This window comes from Bactrocera latifrons, unplaced genomic scaffold (genome assembly GCF_001853355.1).
Source record: "Bactrocera latifrons isolate USDA-ARS-PBARC rearing strain unplaced genomic scaffold, ASM185335v1 scaffold_1002, whole genome shotgun sequence".
Lineage (NCBI taxonomy): Eukaryota > Metazoa > Arthropoda > Insecta > Diptera > Tephritidae > Bactrocera > Bactrocera latifrons.
In genome coordinates, this window is record NW_017534412.1 from 32,845 (window position 1) to 48,053 (window position 15,209).

At 37.4% G+C, this 15,209-nt stretch overlaps 1 protein-coding gene across 1 annotated transcript in view; it reads right to left on the reverse strand.

Annotated features, from left to right (window-relative positions):
• The window catches only part of LOC108967577 (limbic system-associated membrane protein-like), a gene marked incomplete at both ends in the record, with an annotated part of 43,584 nt that extends 28,773 nt beyond the window's left edge, over nt 1–14,811 (reverse strand). Inside the window, one exon of the mRNA XM_018931100.1 lies at nt 14,674–14,811. Coding sequence (XP_018786645.1) covers nt 14,674–14,811 — 138 coding nt within the window. The remainder of the gene's footprint in view (nt 1–14,673) is intronic.
• Between the last annotated feature and the right edge of the window lie 398 nt (nt 14,812–15,209).

Here is a 15,209-nt window from a genome sequence, read left to right on the forward strand (position 1 = left end):
TCACTGGCAGGTCAAATTCACTTGTCTGTAATTTGAGTTCCCGACCATCGGAACATTTCCGGCAACGAAAATGCTGACTAGTTGCCCAAGTCAAAAATTCCTCTAGACGAGTTTGTGCCAAAGATAGAAGGAAGGTGAGGCAATATATGCAATTTGAATAAAAAGCTCTGAATAGACGGAAAGCAATAGCAAAATGCAAAAAAAAACAAAAAAAAAAAAAAAAAAAAAAAGGGAAAAAAAAAAAAAAAAAAAAAAAAAAAAAAAAACAGATATGGGTAAAATATGTCAAGACATGAATTATTAAATAGGTTTAGGAAAAGTATACACAGATTGACAGTCAATATAACAGGGCATTGGCCATTAGGAGAACAAGAGTATAAAATGGGAGTTCCTCATAATAATAGTCGCCACAGCTGCCAACCCGAAGTAGTAAGGAAACGATTCTACCCTCAATAAATTTGAATGTATTTCGTATAGTCTTTTAAAATGGCGCATTTAGCGCTAACCTAAAGAGCGCACGCTTATTCTGCAAAGAATGCAATGTAATGTCATACTTTTAAGGAAATATGACTAGGCTAAATAGACAATTCCATACCTTACAACAACAAAACCATCATTGAGTCTTTCTCGATTTGATTTGATGAGCTATTGAACAAGCACTTCTTCATACTTCTAATAGAAAAGCGCATTGGTTTATTCGGATACCTTGAATCCTATAKACTTATGTGCGATAAGCAAACACTACAATGAATATTCTCTACGACTCTCTACTAGAAATCAGACACATGTCCTGCTAAGGTAGCGTAAGAATGTCGGTCCGTTTCTTTCTTTGTTGGTTCAACTGTCCGCCAGTCCATTCTGTTCTGACTATTGAAATGGTAACTCGATAAAAATTTATGTATTATTGTAAAACTTAGGAGCGCTGCTGCAAATTTATCACACTTTAATCTACACAAAACACAATCTGTTTTGGGGCATTTTTATGAAAGAGATTCCAACTTTTTACTTATTAACTACTTAGAAATCGTTGAATACATGACATCGTATCAGTTTCGGCTTAGCATTCCCTGTTAAAAGAGCACCATGATTTAAAATGAGATCGAGATTGATTGAGATTAAACCTAAACCATCGCATACCACACCACACCTAAGAGTAYAACTATTTTCGCAAAGGTTAACTATCTAAGAAGCCCTTCACTAATTACACGATTGGACTCGCTTTGGCATTACTGATTTTGCTTTCAATGCTCATTCGCACAGCAATAGTCACGTAATCACAGTGACTAAGCAACAACAAAAAAAAAAAAAAAACATGAAGAGAAAATAACTTTATTGCAACAAATGTAAGAAAAATACCGTTATAAATTGCTCATAGTAAATGCTGGCTGCAGAGCAAACTCGCAACTAAATACAATTAGCAACAGCGCCTGAAGAAGCGTGTAAATAAGTGCTACTTTTGTGTGAGAGTGTGTGTGCTCTAATGTATTTGTTTGTGTGTGTGCGCCTGCTTACACCGCCATTAACAACCGGCATGACAAGTGAAACAGCAATAAAATGTAATTAATCTGCAATAATAAATCCCTGCTGCCGGCTCAACGCGGAGTAGAGAGCAGGGTAGTGAACAACGGTGCATTATCGGGAGCGAACTTAAAGCCGCCAGTTAAGCTGCGGCAAAAAAAGAGTGAATTAAAAATTACAAAAAACTCAAAAGTATTTTCCAACAACAAAATATGAAAAGAAAATATATAAGCGGTGGTGGAGGTGAAAGGTGAATAGGAAGCCTTGCAGCTGCGCGATTAAATATCATTAAATTCCAATTTGTAAACGGTCAGCGACTATGCGAGCTAGTGGAAGGCTGCCCGGCGGAGTGAGTCCGCAGCAAATAGTGCATTGTTTACTAATTTGCACTGGCGGTGCAGTTGTTGTTGTTTTTCTTTGATTTCTTTTCACATTTCATTGCGCTGCTGTATTGTTCTTTCGTCCTTTTTGCAGTCTATTTACAAATCGTATCAGCAATCAATCTGCGTGGAGTGTAAATAAAATCACACTCGCACACACACACACACACACACACATGCTTACTTAACACTGACTGGGTCGCTGATTGCGCTCTTCGTTGACTCTTGTGTTGTGAATGGTGGCGTCGCCTGCCGGACGGTGGAAAGTGCAGTTTTTTGCACGYAATTTCATTTATTGGATTAACTGTGTCCGGCAGCAAAGAACAATAGCAAACAATAACACGATTGTTTCTTTCCTTTTACATTTGCATTTGCGCTTTGATTTGTACGAGTGMGACTTGATAAGTCCTAGGTGTTTTGCTTAAAAGTTATATTAAAATATAAATTAACAAGAAACACATGCGACACATTAATACTACACTAAAAACAGGAAAGGCTGCTTCCGCAACTTAATTCCGATGGATCACTTTGTATGACAGCTGTATGCTATTATAATCCGATCTCAATAATTTCTTTGGAGATTATAGCSTTGCCTTGGGTAATCACMTATACCAAATTGCGTGAAGTTAGCTCGTCAAATGAAAAAGTTTTCCATAMAAGCACTTGATTCCGATCGTTCAGATTGTTTGGCAGCTGTATGCTATAGTGGTCCGATCAGAACAATTTCCTAGTACATTACTTCACTATCTAAAGGAATTATACGTGCCAAATTTCGTAAAGATATCTCATCAAATCAGGAAGCTTTCCATACAGCAGCTTGTATTTGATCAGGCAGTTTGTATGGCAGCTATATGTTATAGTSATCTAWTCTGAACAATTTCTTCTGCTATTATACAAACGCTTTCTACAATAATCCACGAAAAAWCTCGTGAAGATACYTCGTCAAATAAACAWGTTTTCCTTACTAGAACTTSATTCCGATTGTTCYGTTTRTATATCGGCAGCTAAATACTATAGTAGGCCGATATTGTTGCGATAAATAAGCAGCAGTCTTAATTAGAAAAAAACGGTTGAAAATTTTCAAAAAATTGACTTAGCTGACTGATCATTGATGTTTCCTTTTTGGTGTTACGAACGTCGTTGCAAACTTAACCTAACTTTTTCAGGGTATAAATATTTCTTTGCATAATTTTTGTTCTAAATTGTCTCGTTTTTATCCCTGAGTTTCAAAAATATTATTTACTCCTCTTCATATTATCAGAATCGTTAATATTCTGGAGAACGAAGGTTTTGGAACTCACACATAGACCAATTCCACAGAACCAYGGAATAACTAAAATCTTGGCAATAATCTTAAACCTTCTCCGAGACCATAACAGCGAAGACAATTAGCTTATGAAGTCAAATTTAGCTGGGGAATTGCAATATTTCGACTAATATCGCGTCCCCTGTATTTTTAATRAAAATTCTGAAGAACTATGTAGACTTCATATGAACACATCCTTCCCTGATTCAGATTTYGTATTTCATTATATTCGGAAATACCCAAATAAATTAAAATAACTAGGAATTTCAGTTGATAACGTTCGTCGACCCTTTATGATATTTGATTTTACGATCTCCAATATCAAGTTTGTACTCCAGGATAACAGGATCTGTAGTACTGAAGGCGCACTTCGTTATAGCATAAAATCMAACTGGGTGTAACTGTATCAATATAGAGAACAATGCATGTATAAATTAAGTGCTTCGATGGTTTCTAATTAAGGTTAGGATGAGGTTTGGTACCGTCGAGACAAAATTGATGAAACGTAAATCGGTTATGTCAAAAAAAAGTCGATAGAATGTGGTTCGATTGAGGTTTGGTACCATCTTCACATTTTATAGTGAAGCTGGAGACTTGGTACTTTTCACATTTTATCGACTATTTAAATCAATATCGCCAAAACAAACTCGATAAGATGGGGTTCCATAACTTCAAAACGAGGTTGGAATGCTATTTAATACCTCTGAGACAAAGTCGACAAATGGGAATTGATTTCGTCAAAAAAAGTCGATAGAATATTAATCGATATCTTCAAAATGAGATTACTATGCAATTTGATACCTTTGAGGCAAAGTCGATAAAATGTGATTCGAAAGCTTCGACGGAAAGTCGATAATAAAATATGTATCATTCCAATTCTTTGAAGCAAATTCGATAGAATATGGATCGATATCTTTATAACGAGGCTATAATGTGATTCAAAACCCTCAATGAAAGAAGGTTAGAATATGGATCGATGCATTCGAGATATAGTTGGTAAAATGTGAATCGATATCTTCAAAAAAAGACGGTAAAACTGATATTTTCTTATATCTTCTCTTGGCATCACTTTTGTATTTTCAAGCAATATAAAAAGGTTAAATGTATGTATTTCGAAGGTCAATAGAGAGCTTATGTTTTAGTTCTCTCTGGGTAACAAGTCGTTATCAATGTTGGAAAAGCTTGCTAATAGAAGTACTACCAAAAAGAGCTTTTTATTCTTATGAAAAACTATTAAGGAGAATAGATATCTACCTAAATCAAAGCAAATGACTCCACTTTCAACAAGTCACGTGTGACAGTTATAGGTTAAGTGTATTTCATACATTTTTTGAACGAGTTCTTGTATGATGATCAATTTATGTGCACTTAGAAGTAGTGCAGAGTCTCTCTGTTGCGTATGCAGGCAGCAATCTGTCTCAAATACTAAAAACCCTAAATAGGCTTTCCTCATTCAACAAAGTTATCGAACCATCCGTGTAAGTATACTATAAAACTTTTTCAACATAATGACATTAGAGCGAATTACTCACCCAACAACTACAAAACTGCATTCACAATTTAAAAGTTATTTCCTTTTATAGAATAAAAATGCTTTTCACTTCTTTCCATACGACATTAAATTACTGTACTACTTTCTTATCTTGCACATTGTCCACTTTAAGTTCCAAATAAACATGACTATTATGATTTACCGTTAATTTTCTATTCCGTGCCTTTACTTGGCACCAAACATGCCTAAGCAGTCGTTTTAAGGTGTTCACACTCTTCCTCTCACCCGCATACCCATATTTTTATAGCCAGAAATCCACATTTATTGCACTCGCATGTATGTGTGTGTGTGCAGGTAATTAAATTACTATTTCAGTTCATTTTCACATTTCGAATTAAATTTTAATTTAATTGAAGAAAAATGGTGGGTCGTCATAAAACAGGTTTCTTCTTTATGTAGGTCTTTCATAATTTTAAATGAGTGTGTGTGAGAAGCTTAATAAGCACACACTTGCATTAATCAAATAAATAATGATATATATGTGTGTACATACATACATATATACTCACATAAATACATACATGATGCAAAGCTTTGGGCACGAGCGCTAAGTGCACCTTTATGGCTTTTCATTGAATTCCACAGGATTTACTGGTCAGTCTTAAAAGTTCCTAGGTGATGGATAAAATTTATGTTGAAATATGCTTTTAATGGAAAGCAAAAAAGTGTATTTTTTTTTAGTATACGTGCGTAAATTTATTAGCAAAAAAATTTTTATAGTGCACCATTATAGCCTGTTTCAAAACACTTAAAGCTCTATTTAAAGTAAAGTGGATTTTTAGTAAGAATAGAATTTCAGARACTAAGTCAGACGTTGTCATCGTCCAAGCCTCTGCACCATATAGTAGGACGGGGTTTGTTGAGTCACTTGTAGAGTTTGGAACTTTAGGGAGAACTTTATTTCTCCATTGCCAACTCAGTCCAAAATAGTACCAGTTAGGAAGAGTTCTTGGTGTTAATGCTGGTGCGAAGATAGACGAAATTATTGATTTTCGAAGTTATGATATGTCAACAGAACTTGGGAGCCATGTCGCGAATGCGACAACTGCTTGTTTGATTACACGAGGTATTAGCCTAGTGCATTACGATCATCATCATGCAAGTCAGAAAGGATTCTTCTAGATATGGCTCAAGCAGCTCACGGCTTTCGGTCTTAGACCAAGTATCCTCTGGGTAGACAAAGAACAACCGTTTGCAGGCGAGCTAAAGCGAGAATCATCTTATTCTGCAGGTCTCGCCCCAGCTACTATGTCCTGTCCTCAATCATTGTCGAATTAAGAGATTATCGCCGAAATTGAGAAACTGATTTCACTTGGGTAAAATTTGATTTCCTTTCGCCCAATGATCGTTCGAAAGTTCCTTCTTCTGGTATAGTTATTATTGTTTTCTTCCAAATATTTCCTAATAACGAAGAATTGACCTCTTAAATTAATCTACATAACCGTCATATGTGCCCCAACTGATTTTACTCACTCAAGCATTAACTCGCTTAAGTATTAGTACATATTTAGTATGAAAAGCTGTAAAGCGCAAAAAGGAAAACACTTTTACCACAAACTTAGATTAGGCGGCTTAGAATATTTGATCGCTTACATGAGCTATTACWGTTGGCCAAAGTCAAGCATGCACAAATCTTACGACAAAATCTACTCAATCTGCAAAGTTGTAGCTGATGAATTATTTATATATTTGCATACAATATGGCCTGGCTATGACGGCCGGATATGCAGGATTTGCTGCTAATTTCGTATGCTGCTTGCAAGTAAGTGTGTATGTGTATTCATTTGCCATATGTGTGTGTGTGTGTGTGTGTGTGAAGGAGCTTGTTTGAGCATAAGTAAACATTTGGATGTGTTGGTGTAAATGTGTGTTTTCGGATAGTATTAGAAACACAATAACATTCAATTTCCGTTGAGACAGGAAAGTAAGCAAAAGAAATACCACAACAACAAAAATAGTGAATGTTTTGACAGCAGATGTTCACAAATATACATATTTACATATTTATTGTCAACGATGGCAATTTAGTGCACGTGGCGCCACCTGCTGAGCGGTATAATGCCAATAAGGAAATGACATTTATTGGTAGGCAATAAATAAATATATAATGTTATATATATATATGTACATATTTACATATATGAAAGTATGGTATAGTTGCGTAGGATTTTTGATATTCGAAGAGAAATGGTGTGCAGAAGGAGTTCCAAATCAATAACTCCTTAAATCTTATCGAATATAAATACTAAATATTAAATTTGTCTGCAATCTCATTATGCTCCTTGTTGGGAATGAYAACCTTCTAGTGTATCTTCGAGACCTTGTAAAGTGTTTAGTGTATAATGACCGAAAGAGAGCTAGAGGTCGCGACAATTAATCCCGGACACGGAGTTTTCAGGGCGGCACGGTGCCAACAACAATTTTTTACAAATTTTTTTCTGCCAAATTGATGGAGCAGGGAACCCATATCACTGGGAGCCGGTTTTCTCTTTCCCACACTGTACACGATATGATCAGCGTATCGAACTGAGTTAACTTAGTCGTGTCTGACTATCATTCTGTGTGTATATACGGGTATGGGTCCCAAGTCCTTTCCTCCGATGCTGCTTATTTGTCGAAACCGCCGATATCAGATCCCTCTACATAGCAAATAGCAAGGACTAGGCCTGCAGCGAGAGCCACCTATTTTCGAAGTTCATTCACACCAACTGCTACTCCAGCAGCATTCCTCATCCCCATTATCAATATTTACCGCCAATAGCAATAACGGAAATACAAGTGCAGCACTGCCKGCTACTCCGCTCTGTACCAATAGCTCTGCATTCGCTCATTTTATTAAATTTCATTCGTAGATTTAACGCTGACTCATAAAGCATCATGTTATCAATATAAATTTTATTCCTGTACTTAACACAATCACCAATTAATTGCGAATGGCTTTTCAATAAAGCTCAACTGACTAAGTGGCGTCATGCCTGACAAACAGAAAAAGGATAAATTGTGACCGTCCGCCGCAACCGCAACGCTTAGAGCCTAAAGAACAGCCGAAGCAATAAATATAAAATCGGTAAAAATTAAAAAATTAATCAGCAATATGTTGACAATATGAGCGCACTCACGCACATGAACACACAGCCATATAACGGCATTAAAGTGGCTTGCCGCACTTAATACGTGAGAGAAGCAATATCGCTACAAAGACTCTTAATGCCTATTGAAAGCCCAATAATGCGCACGTCAATTATGGAAATTAAGTTTCGCAGATTTTCTTTCGTCACTCAATGTTGGAGCCAATTTGTTGGAATTGTAATAGTAATAAAATAAAAAAAGATTTTACAGGGAAGCGATTGGTTTGTCCATGAACTCATTGTTTATTTCTGTACTTAATTGACAAGTGACATATGACAGAATTATTACCAAAATTCTGAGGCAAGCCTACGGCGAATTACGTGCAATATATACAGCTCTGCTGATGAATGTGATATTAATGGTGAATTATCCGCAAAAATGAGTTATATTTGAAGTTAGTTTTATATCAGTTAAATGAAGAGAACCTTTAAATGCTATTGAATACTCTTTCTTCTCTACAAATCTAGACTTTTACTAAATCGCAAATAAGTACTAACTCCTTTAATTCTATCATTATTCATTATAACGTGAATGCCTCTATTTTTAGCCTCAGTAACAACAACCGAATCAGCAAATACTCACACAACGATCGAAATCGCAACATTTCGGTTTAGGCCTCTTATTAAACTGTAGTATTGGAAGACTCATTTGTGACGAAAAGAATTATCGAAGTTTGAAAAACATTTTGAGATACTCTTGTTTAATACTCTGATCGACAAAAAGTCCTCTGCGCGGGTGTCGACTGGGCATTGGTGAACTCAAGCTGTCTCCTGTCAGACTCATTACAGACAGGCAGCTCCTAGCRAAGGCTGACGTGTTTTTCCAATCATCCTCTTATGTTGGAATGTTTTATAAGCATCCTCAARCATCTAATGAGGTACCTGGCGGTAGATACAAAACGCTAGGGGTAGGGACTTACGCGTCAAAAACTCAACATGAAGGACAATCATGGAACGAAACGGACTGAGATATCAGTCCAAATGTCGATGGTAGACGAGACTGCTACCACCACCCCTCTCGTTTCGGACCAAGATRGCGCTGTAAGCATTAATGCAGAAAAGGAAGAAGAGCTTCTTCGCTCATCTATACAGGCGACTAAAGGTTCCAACTCTGGCAAAAAGAGAAAGCCTCGRATTTAGTGTATACCAATCGTATTGGCAGAGGGCAAACCGATGCCACCTTCGAAAAAGAAGAAATGCAAATACGATGCCAGGACGRTAAAAGTCAAGCACGCGGACAAACCAGCATTTGATCTCGCTAATAGATCACAATAACCCGACAGAACAAATGTCATAGCATGGAAAAAACTCATGCGGTCATTCGATGGAACAGCTTAGCCGAATTAAAAACTTAAATTGTAATGACAGTATTTCATCGGTGTTTAATCGGTTTAAAACGTACGTAATCATAACTCGCSTGGTGCACGCGGAACATGCTCTGTGGGTGTTACAACGGCCGGACGTGCCAACTAGCGACTGGATAGTGTGAAGCCTGGCGAAATCAATCGACGAAGAGGGAGATGAAAAAAATGCATGGGATGTCGGAAGCGTGTTCCTTCGCCTCAAGAAGCATCACCTTGCGGACGACAACAAAACCACGTTGGAGACGGTTGAAGTAGAAAAGGATGTCGGCATAGAAAAGATCATACATACCTACATGAGGTAAAGGTGGAAAACGAACTCAGTCAGCAGTTTGATGGTCCAAAACCCAAAAGCTTAGGGTAACTCCAAAAAAATAAGATCTCCTCTGGGGAGATTATTCTCAATTTGGAGGAGACGACGTGGCTATTGGAAGGTCTATATGTGTGATTAACTCTGAAATGTCACCGCCAAAGGTTCACATACAACAGGAATCGTATTTTTTTCTAACCTTCCATCCTTCCTGTATGATTTAAACAACATTCAAGTCCATTTAAGAACGCTCGACAAGAAAAGAAGATATCCTATGTCTGATCTGAACAATTTATTGGAAAATTGTAGCGAAGTCTTGAGCAATAATGCATGCCGAATTTCGTGAAATGATCTTTCAGACAAGCAGCTACAGACATATCTGCTATAGTGTCCAATATCAGCAGTTTTCTCAAATAATCAGTTTATTGGAATGAGAGRGAAGTATGAAAAATATCAGATCGATAATTTAGTAACTTATGGACTAGTTCGGATGAATTCTGTTACACAGAAAGAAAATTATATAATATAACCAAACAGATATGCTTGAGTGAGTACTAAAAATGGAATGCTTGTCTCGAGTCAACTGCTGCATTGCATTTARAACGCAAGAAAATTGCGCATTTTATTTTCACAACATTTGCATTCACGCTAGCAAACCATCCTCAGTTACTTTCAACATTTTTTTTAGCATATAACTGCAAGTGCAGCGGGTAAGTGAGTTGCCCATTAGACTGAACGTTCTGCAAGCGTCCTTGCCGTTTCCGCCGCATTTGCACTCAAATTACACAGCAAACATAACAGTGCAACAGTAATGGCTAGAGCAGAGCCAAAGTGGCCGTCACGGCATAGAGCAGTCAGTCTGTCACTGCCAAGCACACACTAGCCTTTTTGTGGTCCTCTTCACAGCGCACTTCGCACATGCAACACTTTTCCATCACTTCATGTGATACGAGTATGAGCCATGAACTAATGGAGTTACTTATGACACGAAATATTTATGTATATGAACGACTGCCGAAGGAAGGTGTGAAAAAATACTTTGGCCTCACATATGTGTGGGCGTTTAGATGTGCAGATGTGTGGTGGTGGTGTGTGGCAAGTTAATGCTGATAGTCTCGAATAAATTGCTTGCACAATGTGTAATTTATACGCTCTATTATCTACTTAGTGAAGCTGTTGCATGCAACAAAATGCATTGCAGCGCGTTGAYAAGTGTCCTCCGCCACGCTGGCTGCACCACTTGCTTGCCTCTTGCCTCACACGCTCACTTGCCGCTTTGKCCATTACACTCGAATGCCATTTATGTCTGTTATAACTGTCGTCGTCGTCGTCGTCGGCATTATTGGCTACGTCTTGCATGTTGTTTGCACCTTTTTAGCCTTTCTTGGTTACCCTATACTTGCCAGCTCCCATTAGTATAACTTGGAACACACTTTGCTTATACAACACAACATTTCAACTTACCACTCCTTTAAGTAAATTTCTTTGCTGCCCACATTTATTGCAGCTCTTTCGCTCTTGAATGCACACACTCAAATATGCCACACATACATATGTACTCATATACATACATATACATATATATGTTATATATAAATGCATATTTTTGTATTAACATTTTCACATCTTCTTAGGTGCTCGCTTCGTCTGACATGTTAGCACACATTTATTTGACATTCTCTAAGGCTGTCCATCACATGTGTCCACATACATACATACATATGTATCTGTATAAGTGTGTGTTAGTATATATGCGCAGCACATATATTAGATAAGTGCCCCTTAATGGGCAATTAGTTGTTGCTGCTGTCTCACCTCACACTTCCAGACACCCTTATACACAGACATACGTCTTGTACTATGCCGTATGTGTGTGTAAATGTGGTTTTCACACTCTTTCTCATAATTCTCATAAATTCTTATAATGAAGCCTCAGCTGTTTGCGCTTCCAAGTGGCAGGTGCGCCAGTTCTTGACTGTTGGCGTGTAGATGACGTTCTGCAAATATTTTTTACCTTGCCAATAGCTAATGGAATGGCGAATRGCGAGTGGCGGGTGAGTGACATGCAGCTAATTGAGATATATAACGCTTTTATGTTTGTACTAGCATTTATTGCTGCAAATGTCCGATGTAGGTAATTAAATTTATATATATATCTAACAATAAATCTTCTGACATGTTTTCTCTATTCAAACCAGTTCAAAAATATTTGGTCTGTAACTATATTTGCATGTTTTTTTTTATTATTAAAGAAAACTAAGAATAAGTAAGCCCAAATTTTGATACCCTGTTCTAGTGTGCATCGTATTCCAGTGGAGTATCGACCGGAACAAATAGTAAGCAGAACAGGCAAGATTTCCAAATGATATTTTTCAAATAATTTCTAACCAGTCTTACAATATAAAACCGATCGTTGTTGGCAAATTTTTAGCTCGTGATTAGTCGTGAATTCCGAACGTCTTTCGAAAATCGCTTGCTTCAGCTTTGCGTCGCCCGATTTTAGGAACACATAGTACAGCACGCCATTCTGATCTCACCAAATAGAAAGCATTAGCTTGAAGTCATCCATATTCGGATTTGCCACTTATTTGGCTGATTGCATAGGTTCACGTATGAATTTTCTCATTTAAGGTTGTCGTAAAGATCCAATTTTCGTCAGCAGTCACATCTTTATGCTAAAACGATTAATTTTTGTAGTCCCTGCCTGATTGAAATCGAGTCTATTTCGATCATGCAGTCCCAGCTTTTTTATGTAGCCAATAAGAATTAAGATATTATGAAAATATAAGTTTTCATAAAACCCCATCAGAATGATCTTTATAAAAATTAAATTGCTGTTTTTTCAGACCAGTTTTCTAAGTTTTCTAAGAAGTATTTTCATGTTGTCTTCTAACAATAGATACGTTTAACATAATAGGGGTATGAAAACGCTGTCAATCACTTCGCATGGACATTGGAGGAAATATTTACAGATACAGAGTTAATTACTTGTTTATAAAATATAGTCCTTAAAATAACGGGTTTTTTTCAATAGAGACGCTCGAAAAGTAGACCGATAGGGACAGCAAAAACCGCCACATTTTTCCTGGCTCTATTGATATTTCTCTTTAGTAAGGAAATGGCAATTTCATCATGATAGAAAAATATACGATCCAGCCACCAATCGAAATTACCAAAATTTACTAACAGAATTCGGAGTCAGTGGCCTCAACTTTAAGAGCTGAACGTCCAATTTATGGTCGTTATGATCGTCCTATCAGATCGACAATTGAGCGTCTAGTGGAAAATTTGAAATCCACAGGCACAGTGCAAAATGTTCCCGTGCCAGTGAGGCATAGAAGTGCCCGCAGTGTCCATAATATTACTGCTACCGCTCAATGATAGCCAAATATTTTCGGCCCGAATTGGATGATATTGACTTCTACAATATGCGGTTCCAGATTGTCTATTATGATTGATTAACTTCTTAAGAATATCGGACGTGAAATTACAGCAGCATTGGCCGATTTATGCTTGAAAACCTCGAAAAATTGGGTTCAGTGTGTGGACTACTGCAAACCTGATGGCAATGTAAAAGAAATCGTGTTCGATACGTAATGGCATCGAATGTACTTTCTATCACGGGGATAAGGGATTTCATTGACATCCCAAATCGTTTCACTCTTATTGGAAAACCCTATAGATTAAACGTTTAACAACAATCCATATATTTTTTGCGTTATCTGTTTGTCCTGAATTTGGACATTGTAACCCAGTAAAATCACTTAATTTGTCTTTGTATTTTTATCTGTCTTTTACTTTGTAAGAAAAACCATTAGCAGGTTATATAAGATGAGTAATCACTTAGCTTGGCGAAGGATCACACTTAGATGGTTTTGTACAGTCCTTTCTGTAGCCAATCAAAGAATTCTCCTAGTTGGATCTCAGCTATCAGCAAACACGCTATTTCYGCTACTTCACTGYTATAYCTAAAAGTATGAGATCCGAGGTGARGAGCTTGATCTGGCAAAAGCGGGACATTCGGGGAGTAATTGTTGYGATGATTCCATCGCATCTTCTTCCACACAGCTAATGCAGCCGGCATCCGGCAAAATATTCAATCTTACTGTATGAATCTTACGGTTTAGCCTAGTTCAGAATGACTCTGGACTGGAAATGTGTTGATTGTTGACCAACGCTTGCTGGTCTGATCTGAATTCCAACATTCTAGTAGTGAGTCAAAAGTAACCAACGGAGCTCTTACCTAATGCAATTCCGCAGTTATTGAAACTGAGTTTCTTGTTCCAGCAAGCTAGTCAGCCTTACAAATTCCTGCAGTACTGCTTTGGCCAGGCCTAAACCAGTGGAATCGTAAAATATCTCGATACTAGAAATAAGGAGTCTAGGCATCCTTTGACTAGTCTTGAGACCACAGTCCTCACAGCCAGCTAACTTAGTTCAACACAAAGCTAATATCACTGCTCTATATTGAAGTGGATGGTAATCACACTGAAGGATATTCATAAAATAAGGAGATACTGAAGAGCTAGCGTCTTTTCACTAGTTTGGTGGCACAGTCAGTTCACACAACCCTGCTACTCTAAAATTGACGCCGATAGAAAGTCTCCGACAGTGTACCCTTCCACCAATCTTCCCCATAAACTTTGTTCTATTTGTAGAAAAGCTCCCCACTTCTCTCCTCCAGCGAGTCCTTTCTTCCCATGCCTCCCTCGAAGGTGCGTGAGCGGAGACAACCAGGACTGAGCTCAGCGGATTCCCGAAAGCATTTATGTAATTTCGGGCATTCTCTAAGTCTGAGAATTCTAAAGTACATATGTCTGTCAATACATAATTGGAAGTATTCATGGCAGAAAGCTGCAATTTGAAAGCGTTCCACGAAAGTTAAGATGGGTTTTTGTTTTATTTTAATACAAAAATTTGAAATTGAAATTAATTCTGATTTATTATTGGTTTTGCTATTTGCCACAGAAATAAAGTAACTTGCATGATTAAAAAATATTATTGTGGTTGTAAGTTATACGCAGTAATAAACATTTCACCAAGGGATTAAATTTTCATGCACAACATCAAAGCAACAACAAATACCAAATGAAAACAAAATGCAATGCAACAACTCACCCAAATTCTCGACTTGGCACGGCAGCACCAGAGTGTCGCCCACCACGGCGCGATATGTATGGCCGCGCGAGAGAAAGTGCGGTTGCACACCCGACATGGATGACGTCTGCGAAGTGCTCATGGGGCGTGTGTTGGTGCCTGAAACATAGTAAACACAGTGAAATTTAGACATTTGTGAACATATATATATAGTAATGTATACACATAGATATATAGTATATATTTATGTACTATATACATGGAAATTGGATATATAGCGGATATAACAGTAATTTATTTTTGTTTGCAAACTTTCTATTCATTTCGTGTTGAATTTTTTATTATCTGGCGGTTTTCGGCGGCAACGTGCAACACCAAATTACGATTATCAAACCGAATGTGCTGGCGTAAAATTCAGAAAAACAGAAAAAACACAGATCAAATAGAAAACAAAAGGTGTTAAGTGCTTGCAGTAGATTTGTTGTTGCGCACGCTCACTAAGATAAAGTTTCAGAAAGGCTTTCGCCTCTTTTTTGCAGGCTAATTTCCACTACACT